We start from the raw sequence: 16,109 nt of genomic DNA on the forward strand, positions 1-16,109 counted from the left end.
ACCTACCTTTATGAGATTTAAACTTATTACTCTAGGTATGATACTGTTTGACCACAATCTTTATGGGAAGTAGTAGAAAAATATACCAGGTACAGTTTCAAACTGTGGTTGGGTTAATTGCATATACTTTGTTTTCTCCTGATTCTCAGTCTGGTAGTGCTATACATTTATTACTTATCTTAACTATGTGTGTTAAATAGGTTGAGCTTATTTTGACAATATAATTGATTTTTATTGTCCTTCCTTGAGGTTCTAGTTTCTAGACTACAAGAATTGGGGTGATAGTTTGTGGGGCCTACCTCTTCCCAAATTACAGATAGATGGAAGAAAAGTATATTTTGGCTTTTTATTTGAAATAAGGTTTCTTTAAAATGAGTTTCTTTTTATTCTTTGTTTTGAGTAAGAGATTTTAACTACCACCCATAATTTTACAGTAGTTCTCTATTTGTGACAGGGATGAGCCAGAGTCCCCAAGGAAAAAGAAAAAAAAGAAAAGAAAGCAAAATTCAGAACAGGAAGTAGAAGAGAACGAGCACCAAAAACACCAGAGAAAAGACTGCCAAAGTGACCACAAGGTCATCCTTAAAGAAAACAGTGTTTGTAAGGACAGCAATCAGTCTCCAGTTGTGAATGGCCAGCATCCTGGAAATATCGCTCCATATTTGTTTTTGGGTGAGATGAGGGATAATTAGGAGATGGGCAGATTGAGAGAATAATGTTTTGTGTGATTGATGAGTTGTGGCTAGCATTTCTTGGTCTGCTTGTTTTTTCTTTCTAGTTTAGAGGTATTCTGATGTTCAGACAGACTATTATTTGAAAACAAAAACTTCTGTTTTGGAATGAGTTATGGCCTTCTAGCAAAATTTTATCCAGTAACACTTAAAATGAGATATTTAGAGACAGCCCATTTCTGTTTACATTTGACACATCTACATGAAATCTAAGAGGAATTATCAAATAGTAATAAGAATGGGCCACACATAAGTAAAGAAATGGGCTACTAATCCATACATAAAGCTCCTTGTGGGTTGCATATTAACTTAAAAAAACTCTGTGTGTGTGTGTGTGTGTGTGTGTGTGTGTGTGTGTGTGTGTGTGTGTTTGTAGACATTTTAATTTAGGTGTTATGGGCCACTTGTTAGTGCTCTCTGATTAATAACCTTATATTTAGATATTACCTTGAATATGTTCTAGTTAATGTCACAATTTATATTAAATTTGGTTGTCTTTGATGAGATTTGGTGGAACTATAATCTCATTAATAAAAATACTATTTATTTTTAAAATAGATTTTGTTACCTACATTTTATCTCATTCATCCTCTTTCCTTCTTTCTCCCAGAGAACCAATTTAAAAAAAAATCTGACAGTATATACACAATAGTAGATTAGAACCTCTGCAGAGTGGGGGGAGGTTCTCATATCTCTTCTGTGAAGTCAATTTTTTTTTAAATGACTTCATAGCTTGTTTTGATTGACCATAACCATAAATAGTTATTCATCTGTACATTTACATTGTTAGAATCATTGTGTCAGTTCATTTCCATACTATATTTCATTTCTATATTCATTATAGTCAGTTTTCCTATAGCATAGTGATATTCCATTACATTTTTATACTCCAGTTTATTTAACCATTCCTAGTCAATGGGCATCTACTTTGTTTCCAATTCTTTGCTACCATAAAGAGTGCTACTATAAATGTGGTGAGGTGTGTGTGTGTGTGTGTGTGTGTGTGTGTGTGTATAATTGAGAGAGAGATTGAGATTTTCTTTTTTGTTTGTGACCTCTGTGGAGGTCATAGTAGCTCTGGGTCAAAGGGTGTGGATATTTCAGTCACTTTATTTTTGTAATTCCATATTGCTTTCCAGAATAGATAAGACTAAATCAGAATTCCACCAAGCATGACTTCACCAAATTTGACTTGTTTCATCTTTGCCAACTTTCATAACATGCAAGGGCAAACCTCAGGATGATTTTGATTTACATTTCATGACTTGGCTCCTTTTCCCTCCTGGTTATTAACTGTTTGTTAAAAAAAAAAAAAAAACACCTTGTTTACTTTTTTTTTTCAACTTTGACCTCAAATTATGCAAGTATATCCTTTTTGAAGAATATATTCCTTCTCTTCTTACTATTCTATTTTTGCACAAAGTATATGATTCACATTAATGATTCGCTTTGTCTTTTCCAAGAATTTCAGATAATTGCCTTTTCTGTTAGTTGTAAATGTTAACTTTTTTCTTCTTAAATTGTTTTATTGATACTATTTCTTCATTATTATTACTTTCCATTGACAAATCCCACCAATAGAGCCATCCCTTGTAACAAGTAAATACAGTTAAAAAAATCATTAGGTGGGCCATACCTGTAGTTTGATGCCTCATTCTGTACTTCTTTACTGGCTCTCCTCTGCAGTCATGTTTGATCTCTTCATTGACCAAAATAATGAACTTCTCCAGTGTTGTTTTCTTTTGTACTGTTGTGGTCATCATGAAATTTGTTCTCCCAATTTAGCTTTAAGTGGGTTAATTTTGCTCACTGTTCTCAATCCTTGACAGGAAGAAACAGCATCACTTAAGATTTAAAATATTATTCTCTCAAAAATAAAAAGGTGAAATGAACTGGGTGCTTGTTAATTGATGAAATGGCTGAAAAAGCTTTGCTTTATAAATGAAATTCAGTAGAATTGTGTAGTAAAAAAATAGAGGATAACGGTTTATGTTTGTGTAGCACTCTAATATTTCAAAAATTCTTAACATATTTATTTGATATTATAACAGCCCTATTATCCCCATTTTACAGATGAAGAAACAAGTTCAGAGAGATTAATTGACTTGCGTAAGGTTATATAGCTAGTAAGTATCTCAGGTGGAATTTGAACATAGATCTTCCCAACTGCCAGTTTCAGTGCTTTATTCATTTTGAAATGCCAGCCTCTCAAATGAAGAATTTGGAGGAATGTGAGAAGATTCTTAAGAATTGATTCAGTGAAAAATAAATAAAATCAAAAGAAAAATATATGTAGTTAGCAAGCAATATACATTAAAATAACCATTAAAGGGAAGCCAAATTCTGGGTAACTAGAAAGCCAGTGGTGGTCCTAGATAAAAGATGATATATCCCTTATGCCTCACCTCAGAGGGGAGAGGGAGTGACTAATAAGACAGAATTTTGTATATATCATCAGATTGGTCACCACATTGGGCATTTTTCCTTAACTTTGTTACAAGGGAGAGTTGCATTGGGGGAAGAAGTATTTTTTTATGAATGTGATGTAAAGAAAAAAGTGTCAATGAAATTTATTTTAAACATAAAATTGACTGTGTCCTTAATGATTTAACATAAAGATGTCTGTAAATATAACTGTTTATTCTGATTACAGAGAAGAAACAGGCTCCTTTTCAGCTCTGGAATAAAGAGAAAGAATCTAATGTAGTCCAGGAATTGCTCAAGTATTCATCTGATAAAGCTTATGGGAAAAAAGGTACTGCCTTTAAGAGTAATAGTGGGGGAAATAAATGAATGAGATTGTGATCATCAGGTCAAGTAGAACAAAAAAAGGAGGAAAATGACATATGACATACAAATGAGTATTTTGCTAGGTGATTTTGGGAAATTGAGGGAATGTTTATTAAGTATATACTATGTGATAGACTTTGGATTAAATGCTTTACAAATATCTTTTGATCCTCACAACTACCCTGGGACATAGGTCCTGTTTTCCCCATTTTACAGTGACTGGACAGGATTATATAGCTAATAAGTGTCTAAGGCAGGATTTAAACTCAGGGCTTCCTAAATGCAGGCCCAGAATTCTATCCTAGCAGTACTATCCATGCAAGAGAAAGCGTGTTTTCTCCCACAACTTTTGCAGTACCTTTACACCAAGCTTTTTCAATTGCTCATGCATAAAGCCAAATGCAGGGTCTGGTCACCTCAAAGGAAGGGATTCTGCTCAAATGAATGATACGAGTTTGTAACCTCTGAATTCACAGTCAGAAAGGAAAATGACAATTTCTAAGTCAGCAGTAGGATATCATGACTAGACCATAGATATAGCTTATTAGATAAACAGCTCAAACCTTGACCACTCACAATCTGCCCCCTCAATAGGCTAGCCCCAAGACAACTAGGAAGAATCATATACAGTTGGCCTGAAGCCTTTCTTAACCAACAGGTCAGAGATAAGAAAGAGGTACAGAACCATACACACAGACCTTACATAGTTAAATTTAACAATACAGAAGCAAATTCTATATTGAGAAACTTCTTTTCATTCAGTCATTGCTTCTGGGATAATGGGACTAAGAACATCGTTCATTTCCTTAATTGGTTGCCAATGAAGGAATAGAAGAGAAAATTAAAATTAGAAAATTCTATTCCTGGAATTCTCCCCATCTTCATCTCGGTCCCTTAGCTTTCCTATCTTCCCAATTCCCTTCATGCTAATTTTTTATCTCTGTGACTACCCGCAATTTTTTCTGTATCTCTTTCATTCACGTTTGCATCTTGTCTCCTTGTGATCTTCTTGAGAAGGTTTTTACTTTTGTTGGCATCCCTAGTAATTAGCACAGTACCTGACTTCCAGTCCATTTTTCATTCCTCCACTATGATGTAGGTCTGACCATGTCATTCAAGACCCTTTTCTTTAAATTCTAGTGGCTCCCTGTTAACCTCTAGGTTCAGATACAAATCTTCTTTGACAATTAAAGCTTTTAAAAACCTGGCCTCTTCCTACTTTTCCAGTCTTATTCCCCTTCCACATGTTCTACGATACAAAGTCATTGGCCTTTTTACTATTTTTTGAATTCAGGGCTCCATATCGTATGCCTTTTTCACAGCCTGTATCTTAATGCTTAGAATACTTTACTTCTTCTTCTCCTTTTTGACTTGCTTAGCTTTCAAGTCTCAACTTAGGTCCTTCCTTCTAAAAGAGACTTTTCTTGGTCTACCCTAATATTAGTGTCTTTCCTCTGTTGATTAACTCCAATTTATCTTGTATTTATCTTGTTGAATTTTATTCTGTTGTATTATGTATGTGTGTACAGTTGTTTGTAAGTTGTCTCCCCCATTAGACTTTGAACTTAAAAAGAGAGACTGATTGATTTGAGTTTTTTATTTTTGTCTTTGCCTTTGTATCCCCAGTACTTAGTACAGTGTCTGACATACAGTAGATGTTCATATATATAGTTGGTTGACTAACAGTTCTATATCTCTCACTTTAGTTTTCTATTAGTTCCCTCCCTGTATATCCATCTACAGTAGTGGATAGGACTATAAAAGGGTCTTCACTTCCCTTCGTTGCATTATTTATCTAGTTCTACTATTGTATGTTCTACCTGTGAACGAGGATAGTAACTGGACCTATGATTTCATTGATATAGGAAACTCCCAGGTGAGGAGACTCCCTCTACCAATTCAGATCAGGATTTTTTCTGTAACTTAGAATCTTAGAATGTTGCCAAGAGCACTGAGAGAGAGTAATTTTATCTGGGACAAATTCAGTACCCAACTGTGGGTTTGTCATTCATGAATGCTCATTAAAACCGCCTCCTTATAGTTTCAGTGTTTTGAGGAGGTAAGTGCTTGTGCATTAACACACTTTCATATCAGTATGTATACCACTTCGTCTTAGCATATGAATATATGAGGTCAATTTCAAAGTAGTATTAATTAATATTACTTTTAGAGACTCAACTTCTTTAAATAGGTCTTCAAGAAAGGGAATGAAAAGCAAAATGGGAATAGTAATAATTATTTGACCTTGATAACAGCAGAGGCTTCCATAGCAGCGTTATTTACCTCAGACAATTTTAGCCCATTGGGACATCAGATGCAGAGTCTACCAGAGGGCCTAAGGCATCGTCTTTCTGTTTCATCAAACTGCAGGAGACTAATTATTTTTTATTATTATTATAGCTTTTTATTTACAAGTTATATGCATGGGTAATTTTACAGCATTGACAATTGCCAAACCTTTTGTTCCAATTTTTCCCCTCCTTCCCCCATCCCCTCCCCTAGATGGCAGGTTGACCAATACTTGTTAAATATGTTAAAGTATAAATTAAATACAATATAAGTATATATGTCCAAACAGTTATTTTGCAGTACAAAAAGAATCAGACTTTGAAATAGTGTACAATTAGCCTGTGAAGGAAATCAAACATGCAGACGGACAAAAATAGAGGGATTGGAAATTCTGTGTAGTGGTTCTTAGTCATTTCCTAGAGTTCTTTCACTGAGTGTAGCTGGTTTAATTCATTACTATTCTATTGAAACTGATTTGGTTCATCTCTTTGCTGGAAATGGCCACGTTCATCAGAATTGATCATCATATAGTATTGTTGTTGAAGTATATAATGATCTCTTGGTCCTGCTCATTTCACTCAGCATCAGTTCATGTAAGTCTCTTCAGGCCTTTCTGAAATCATCCTGCTGGTCATTTCTTACCGAACAATAATATTTCATAATATTCATATACCACGGTTTATTCATCCATTCTCCAATTGATGGGCATCCACTCAGTTTCCAGTTTCTGGCCACTACAAACAGGGCTGCCACAAACATTCTTGCACATACAGGCCCTTTTCCCTTCTTTAAAATCTCTTTGGGATATAAGCCCAGTAGTAACACTGCAGGGTCAAAGGGTATGCACAGTTTGATAGCTTTTTGAGAATAGTTGCAGGAGACTAATTTTTTCTGCCCTGGACACACTCTTTAAAACAATTGGTCTCTTTTGTACCATTAATATCTATTCCAAAGAACATTCCAAAGTTAGCAATCAGTTCTTTCTCAGTGTAAAAACTTACTTAGCAAGCTTTAAAAGAGCTTCTCTATTTAGTGTCATCTATCCTCTTCCCCTCAGCAAAAAAGGTGTGAACATTGTATTCAGGAAAAGGAAATAGAGATAGAATCTGGCTTCTATCATCTCTTCTGCTAGGGTCTGTTGCTGTTACTAACTAAATGGACTTCCCAAAAGAATTAGATGAGCCAATTGCTGCTGAAAAAAAAGCACTTTTAATAGCAAATGATAAGTATAGTTCATCATGTCACTTGGTAAATTAGAAATTTAGCTTTTTGAGTTAGCTAAACCTGCCTAAGTATTAACAATTGTATCTCTGTTTTGTAGTTTTGACTTGGGATGGTGAGGTGTCAGCCATCAGCCAGGATGCTATTCAGTATAGTAGACTGGCCCAGAATGAGACAGTGATTGATGATTGGGACAAAGAATTTGACTCTGGGAAGGTAAGACATGACTAGGAATATGGATCTGATGATGTATATTAAAAAATATATTCAAAGTGCTATGTTTTTTGGTGAATATAATGAAGCTAAGTCAAAATTTGTGGCAGGGGAACTTGAAATTAGTTTAATGAAAACTTGATAGCATTTGATGACTGTTTTGTGAGATTTTTGACTTTTGTATCTTTTAGGAAAAGAAAATAAAGAAGTTTAAACGAGAGAAGAAAAGAAACTTCAATGCCTTCCAGAAACTTCAGAGCAGGCGGAACTTTTGGTCTGTAACCCATCCAGCTAAGGTTACAAGCCTCAGCTACCGCCGCTGAACCCTGCTGCTACTAAGAAAGGTAAGATTGAAATATCTTAGAAACTAAGATTATTTTTGAATGTCAGCACTAGCAACTTAAAGAAAGGATCTTGTTTTATTCTTCACTGTTGAAATGCATATTTGTTCTATTTGTTGACAGAGTAGAAGAAAGATGAAATGAAGTGTTGCAATTTAATAGCTTTAATGTAAGCTGCCATCTACTGTGGGACCTCTTCTCCTACTTAACTTGCAAACATTGAGACATCCTTCTGGAACTCCTTTTCTTTCCCAGTTCCACACTTCAAATCACTTCAGCAGCATCCCTCCCTATCCCTAGCCTTAAGGGAGACTTATCTCCCTTCTCTTTTTCTTTGACACCTTGCCTCTTGGTTGATTGGCTATCTCTCCCTAATTCTTGATACTTCCTAATCCAGTAGCTCCTCCCCTGCTACTCTCAAACATGCCCATATCTCCCCATCCTTATAAAATCTTCTTGGAGCATCCCGTCAAACTCTGTCAATCTATAGTTTTTCCTACATTTCATAGCTAAATGAGTATACTCGTTCCTTCCACTTTCTCATCATTCACTCCTCAACCCCTTGAAATCTAGCTTTTGCTTTCATTACTTGACTGAAACTGCATTCTACAAGGTCACTTATGATTCCTGTATTGCTAAATCTATGTTCTTTTATCTGTTTTGATATTTCTTGATCTCTCTGCAACATTTGCCACTGACCACCATCACTCCCCATTCTGAGTAGGTTTTCCCAGGTTTTCATGATGTTGCTCTATCTTGGTTCTTTTCTTTGTTAAGGTCATTATTCATATCTCATCAATAAATAAATCCCATCCCAGGGTTCTGTCTTGATCTCTTTTCTCAGTGAACTTGTAATTTCCCATAATTTCAGGTATCTCTATGCAAGTAACTCCCAAATTTACATTTCTAACCTTCATTTCTTTCCTGAATTTGAGCTCCATATCCCTTAACTACTTGTTGTATATCTCAGTTTAGGTGTTCTATAGACCCCAAAATAGGATCCGCCCCCAACTTTATTGTTTGTGTCAGTGGCACTACCATAAATTTTTTTTTCCTTGTTATGAACTTAACAGTCATAAACATTAACATTTCAATTGATACAATTAACAAAAAATAGGTTTATATAAGAAACTGTTAACTTCTGTTAGGTACAGTTTATTTCTTTTCAAAAAATTATATATTAAATTTAACATCCTAATAGAATTAACCTTAAATTAACCTGTTTTATGTCACTTTCTGAATTCTTTGTTCTTCATGTTCTTAAATTTTGGGTTAATGCTCTTTGTGTTTTGCTCCTCTATACAGCTTGCTAACTCCCATCCCTCATACCACATAGAAGTCCTTCCTTATAGCAAATGAGCAATACAAATTGGCAATATAGTCAGGCAATACAAATCAACATATTGGCCATATATGAAGATGTGCCTCATTCTGAACCTGTACTCTATCCCTTCTCTTCCAAGAGATTGGTGTAAGGTTTCACTATTCTGTTTCTGAAGTTATGATTGGTCTCTGCATCCGTCAAAAATCTGTTGCCTTTCATGTGACCTTTCATGCAAACTGGTCTTTTAATTCTACACATATTCTTCTGCATCACTTCTTAAATATTTTATCAGATTTTTCGGAACTACTCAATTTGTCATTTCTCCTGGTATAATGATAGTTATTTGTTACAGCACAGAAATGCTTCCATAAATATTTTTGTACATTTCATGCTATCCATAAAACACTTTGTAACTTTAAAGCATTATTTAAATGTTAGTTCTTATTAATATTTTATAGGTCTTCTCCCTCTCTCTATTTGACCTCTTAGGCATATGTGATATCATACTTGTTTTAGTGATTTGGGAGCCTCAGATTCACGTTTCACTTTAAAATGGTTTGGATCACTTTTTAGTTCCAACAACATGACATAATGTTTCTGCTCTCTTTCAGCATCCTTAACATTTATCTTTGTCATTTTTGTCCATCTGATGACTATGAGGGAATTGAATCACACTTGACTGTATATCAACACTTAACTTTTTCCTTCTCTAGTATCCTGTCAATTGCCATGTTTTGACTATTTCTTGTCCTCAGCATCTCTTTTTTCAACTTTTAAAAAATCTATATTCAGCCACTTTGATTTAGGCCCTTGTCACCTCAAATCAAGTGACAAGAGTAATCATCTAATTGGCCTCCCAGCATTGTCCAATCTCTCTGTTTTCCAAACAACTACCAAACTGATGCCTGGAATATAGGTCTGAACATATTATTTCCCAAATCAAGAAGCTTCACTGACTCCCTTTGAAGATAATATACAGGCTCTTGTCTGAATTTTTAAAAATTCAATTTTATTATATTTTCAGATCCATATTCTTTCCATCTCACCTACCCCCTCATGCAAGAAAAATAAAACTCCTGTCATATAAATGTATAGTTAAACAAAAGAAAATCCTGCATTGGCCATGTCCCAAAATTATGTCTCAGTCTGCACTATAAGTCCATTACCTGTCTATCAGGAGGTAGACAACATGTTTTGTTCCAGGTCTTCTGAAATTGTGGTTGGTCATTAAGCTGATTAGTTCCTAAATTTTGTCTTTACAGCATTGCTGTTATCATATAAATTGCTCCTCTGGTTCTACTTACTTCACCCTGACCACTTCACTTAAGTCTTCTCTAGTTTCTCTGATAACCATTCTAGTCATCATTTCTTAAAGGACAGTAGAGTTCTATTACATACATGTACCATGACTAGTTCAAGTGTTCCCAGGTTGATAGGCATCCTGTCAGTTTCCAAATCTTTGCTAACCTTAAAAAAAAAAAAAAAAACTATTATAATTTTTTTTTTTGGTATATATGCATCCTTTTCCTTTTTATTTAATCTTTTTTGGGTAGAGAACTACTAGTGGTGCTATTGGGTCAAAGGATATGCACAGTTTGATTTTTTAATTCAGTTCTAAATTGTTTTTCAGAATGAGTAGACCAGTTCAATCAATCTGCATTAATATGCTCGTTTTCCCAAAGTCCTTCCATCATTTCTCATTTTCCTTTTTTGTCAACTTTGCCAATCTGAAGAGAGTGAATTGAAATCCTAGAGTTTTAATTTGCATTTTCTTAATTTTTAATAAATTAGAACAAGCTGTCAAACTCAAAAAGAAATAAAAAGCTCTTTTATAAATTTGAATTAGTTCCCTATATATTTTAGAAATGAGATTTTATCATAGAATTGTGGTGATCATCTTCTTTTAAAATAAGTAGAATAGTTCTCTCTGAGGGAGAAGGTAGGTTTCTCGAGGGAGGTTTTCTTGGAGGCAGTCTTAGTTGCAGTTGAAAGTTATAATCACCCAAAAGGCAGCCAGGTGATAAAAGTTCAGATCTTTTATTGTCTCTAATATAGCCTGGTTAGCTTAGAGCCCTCCGAATGTCTCCAAATCCAAAGGTTTTGTCCTTCAGCCTCTGCCTCTGCTTTCTTCAGCCTCCAGCCAGCACAAAGATGGAATGAATCTCTTGTCTCCTTCACTTGGGGCTCGGCTAGCTTTCTGGTGAGTCTTTCAGACCAGCTTGGTCTCAGTGGGGGGGCGTGCAGGAGCCCAGCCACCAACCACAGTGGTGTGAGATGAAGATGAATCTGGTTGTCCACTGAACTCTTGACTCGTAGCTTCTTCCTCTGAAAACTCTTCTTCCGCCACCAGCCAGCCAAGTGGAAAATATTCCAATGAATCTCTCTTGCCTCAGAGAGAGGGCTTCTGGCGTAATTCCGCTGAAATCTGACCGAGAGCTTCTGTCTGTTTCTTTTATACAAGAGGGAGGAATTGTGGGATACAAGAGAGTGGGATTATGTGTTTCCTCCCAGAGTGCTCTCTGGCCCTAAGAGCTTCAAGGGAGGTGTGAATTCACAAAGTTACAAAGTTTACTTTGTGAAACTCCCATACTTGTGAACTCCAATGAGTAAAGGTGTGAACACAAGCCTTGTATTAATTAGTTCTACTTAGTACCTTGTTTCAGGTTCTGGCCCAAAACATCTTCTTGTAAGATCAGATCAATAATCTATCAACTCTAATGAGTTAGCAGTTTGTAAAGATTCCAACATAGAATCATATCGCAAAGATTTTTCCCATTTACTTGCTTCTCTCCTAATTTTATCTTGGTTTTGTTGGTATGAACATTTTAATTGTATGTAATCAGAATTCTCCTTTTTACCTTTATCTTTGGCCTTTAAAGCTTTTTACATTATAGCTCCATTCTCTTTCCAAGCTGATAGGACAGTATTAATGCATTCAGCCATTCATTCTAAGAGGTCCACTTGCTGCTCCCTATGTATATATAAAACATTCTGTTCCCTATTTCCATGTCTTTTTAGAGACTGCCCTGCTTTCTTCTTTTGGAACTCCTTTAAAAAGTCTTCTATAATTCTGATGTTAGTGCTTTTCCTGAATCTCCCTACTTGTTTTGTATCTATTTTATATTGATAGTATATTTAATTATTTGTGAATGTGTGGATTTTAAACTCTTTGACTGCCTCACTTTTATCTTTTTATCTTTAGTACCTAATAATGCCTAATAGTTGGAGCTTAATAAATGTCTGTTGATTTATCAACTAATTCTTTCTTCCACAGCTTCCAGGAAAAAAAGTATCACTCTGTGAGCTGTAGCTGCCTCTCTGTTGGATATAAAGAACAGATGTTGTGGACCTTAAATAACCCTGCTATTCCAAGGATATTTATATTGTGAGCTTACGTTGGCAGGAAAAGTCTCCCTCCACTACTTTACAGATCATCCTGGAATAGAGTCTTATGGACCCTTATTTTACAAAAAGGAAAGATTTTAAGGCTTAAAGTTTTGGTGACTTCAAAAATGGATTGTAGAAAAATTCAGAATCTGATAGTACTACAGAGATGACAGTTTAGTGGGCTCAGGGTGTGAACTGAACTGAATGCAGTTTACTTCAGTGAATGTAAGACAGATTCTTCCACAGCAAAAGAAATGTTGAATCCAGCCAAAATATGCAAGATGAAGGGACGGATCAGGTAGTTTCATGAAAACTAGCATTTCCTCCCATTGTATCTTAAAGGAAACCTACAGTCAGGAACTTTAAGGAGGGGACACACCTGAAATTTGGTAACCTTCGTGGTGAAAAATCATCTGTACTAAAACTGCTGGCATTTTATATGCTTCTGCTCCCTGTCTTTATTTTTGGTTGTGGAGCTGGCATTTCTCTGAACCTGAGTGATTGGTCTGTGCCTCTCCTGTCCATCTTGATGCAGTAAGCAGGACTACTGCAGTATTTCTCCTTTGAAATGGAGGCTTCGGTTAATATTTCTCTTTTTCCTTGAAAATTGCTGCTATTGATATCTTTATAGAGTAAAAAACTGATTTTCTGTAATCTGAGCTTGTAATGAGCTGGAATTATCTGCCCTTTGCTTCTAAGTATGCTATTTTTCTTGCTCCAGTGTGACTGTGATATAGTTTACCTTACAGCTGCAATGACCCATTGAGGTGGTGGTCTTGGGGGTGAAATTCTTCTCTTTTACTTTGATATTTGGTATAAGAAAATGTACTTATTACCAGGCCAGTGGTTAACCTATATTTCTTTTGCCCTTTTTTTGTAGTGCACACCCATTTTGATACTCTTTATAGAAGACCTTGGTTTAAATGATACCCAATATTATTTACTGTGCCTTCAATATTAACAGTTTGAGAAGTATGAAAAATTCACTTTATTTGACATTTTAAGAAAACTTCCATTATAGGAAGGAAGAGGAAAGGTGATAGAAATTTCACATTGAGTATCAAATGGAAAATCTATGTGGCTTAAATTCATTCCAACAAGTGATTCTTTTGCATGGGACCTATTGTTATTTATATTTGTGCCACTTTCTTCTTAATTTAACTTTGCATCACACTCTGCTATTGCCTTTGTTGGTGTTTTAATATTGAATGTGTGGATAGAACCTGTTTTGGAGAAATTAACAGCATTGTCTAGACCTTTATTTTTTAATGGGCTGATTCATTCAACAATCATTTATTAAGCAGCTACTATTTGCAGAACACTGTTTGAGAATAACAATACATATGGTCTATTCTCATCAGTTATTTCAGATCTTGAGAAAACAGAATTGTAGGGTTTGCTAATGATTATTAGAAAATTTTTTGCTCTTCTCTCAGAGTGCTTATTTCTGAATATTGATTTATACTTCATTCTTATGAAAAGAAGACACAGTCATCAGTGTTATGTAGTTTAATTATCTATTGCCATGATGGAGAAGAAGCAACAGCTTTTTCTTTATGTTGAAATTTACTTTTTTACAGAATATCTCAAGCTATTTCTCTCTAATGCCCCATAGTTGAAAAAGAAAATTTGAGTATTCTACTGGCATAATATCCTCTTTATTTTTTTCTCCTTTACCTCATTCTCTACTCCTAAACCCCCTCATATATCCCTTCCATATTATAATTATGACATCTTTTCCCCATACAGTCTTTGAATATATGTGTGTGTGTGTGTGTGTGTGTGTGTACACACACACACACACACACACACACACACACACATATATATGACTTTCCAAAGCATTTTATCATTGTCCAAATATAGACTAGCCATTTCCTTTTATAAAACATGATTAAACAAATTGGGAGAGGGAAGGGATAGTGCCCAGAAATAATTTCATATACAAACTCTAGGGTGACGTGTACATATATACATATCTATAAATATACATACAAACATATATACATATATATGTGTATATATATATATATATATATATATAACTTTTATAATAGCAGTCATTCAATTGATTTAGAATGTGGATTTTATTTAACTTTGCATTTAAGAGATAAGTTGGGATAGATAGTATAAGATCTGTACTGTAAAGACTATCTTCTTTGAGTGATCAAGTATAATATCACTCAAAATGAATTACCATTGATGAGCTTGTTTTATTAACCTGGACTCCATTTTGACAATTTTTAAAGTCTTATATTTAATGGTTGTATATTCTCTAATGTATGTGTGTGGATAGAAATGTCATCTTGTATTTTGCACCTCCTGCTGATGGGTGCTCGGTAGCCTCAGATATTGCCAAGATCATGGTGCAATAAAATAATGAATTTTTGTGAGTTTTGTTAGTGTCTTGGTGAATTTTTTTCCCATTTAGAATAAAATGTTCCATTTTCAAGAAAATATAACCATCCCGATGGCCACTGAATGAATTACAGACTTCAGAAATCTTTGTATGGCTAGAATCATTCAGAACAGAGCTCAAGGTGATATACCTCTTTAAAAATGAGAAGTAAATAGAAACTTTTGATAATTTGAAGAAGATAAACTTTTTTATAATGGTAGATTTAAAATTAGTACCAAAGAATTTGAAAATAAAAGTTAATATAATTTAATACTGGAAAATTAGAATCAGTATGGAGATAAATGAGTAAGAAATAGTATGTTACACTAAATGATCAATTTTTTTTACAGAATGAAATAGTAATGAAGCTATCAGACTTCAAAATTAGTATGAATGTATGCAAAAGTCAACAGTAATTCAACAAACATCAAGACCTTCAGTGTGCTGATGAAATAAAAAAGGAATGACGCTAAAACATAATCTCTTCTACACCTAAAATTTGTTTTATGGGAGAGAGATGATATAAAATGGGAAAAGAGTCGTGATTTCATCTTTATGGGTACTTAAAACCACTACAATTGGCTGGAATTACCCCATGCTACAGTATCTTATGGCAATAATACTAGCAATTATTTTCTTTTAGTGTCCTACCTAAGGTTTTCTAAAGTCATTTAGGAAGATCTTTAGATATATTCTTGGTGATATGTAAACAAAGCTATTTCAGAGCATAGGATCACCTCCATTCCAAGATGAAGTACAGAAGAAGTAATTCAGTGGGACAATACAGATAAATAACTATAATCCAAATAACTTTAAATAAGGATAAAGAGAAGATCTAAGCAATATCCCAGAAATTTGAGGCAGGACTAATCACATAATTCCAGAGATAATTGATTAGATATGGAAAAGAAAAAGACATACAGGCCTGAAATTTAACATCTGATTTTTTGAGGAAATGATAGAGCCATAGACACAAATAGAGAAACTTAAGGAGATTGAGGATTGTATTATTGAACATTAAACTTGTTGATTTTGAGATGTAGGACTTCTTTTAGATTTAAATTTCCTATTCTGCCTTGTAAGCATATAGGTTAAAGTTGACCTCACTTTTGGTCCTCTAGTCATATGACATTTCCTTTGTATTGTGGCCTGGAAGAAGTTTTGATGAATTGTCAATCAAAATCTGTAACAACTATTGAGTACCAACTATGGATCCCAGGCCTTGTGGTAGTTACCGTGTTTCCCTGATAAGACCTATCCCGAAAATAAGCCCTCCCCTTACTGTGTAAGATTCCTCTAAAATAACCCCTCCCCCTAAAATAAGCCCTATTGAGATTGCTACTGTAGTGAAGGTGATCCTCTGCACTACACGCTACATTATGGTACCCTCTGTATGCACTGTCCCCCACTCCCCC

The 16,109-nt window shown here is 34.7% G+C and overlaps 1 protein-coding gene across 1 annotated transcript in view; it reads left to right on the forward strand.

Moving 5' to 3' along the window:
• The window catches only part of USP36 (ubiquitin specific peptidase 36), a 37,733-nt gene extending 24,567 nt beyond the window's left edge, over positions 1-13,166 (forward strand). The window contains exons 16-20 of the mRNA XM_051995472.1: positions 455-672; positions 3,385-3,486; positions 7,132-7,247; positions 7,436-7,588; positions 12,184-13,166. Coding sequence (XP_051851432.1) covers positions 455-672; positions 3,385-3,486; positions 7,132-7,247; positions 7,436-7,567 — 568 coding nt within the window. The 3' untranslated portion in view covers positions 7,568-7,588; positions 12,184-13,166. The remainder of the gene's footprint in view (positions 1-454; positions 673-3,384; positions 3,487-7,131; positions 7,248-7,435; positions 7,589-12,183) is intronic.
• The last annotated feature ends 2,943 nt before the right edge of the window (positions 13,167-16,109 follow it).

The sequence above is a fragment of the Antechinus flavipes genome, chromosome 4 (genome assembly GCF_016432865.1).
Source record: "Antechinus flavipes isolate AdamAnt ecotype Samford, QLD, Australia chromosome 4, AdamAnt_v2, whole genome shotgun sequence".
NCBI classification, from domain to species: Eukaryota; Metazoa; Chordata; class Mammalia; order Dasyuromorphia; family Dasyuridae; genus Antechinus; species Antechinus flavipes.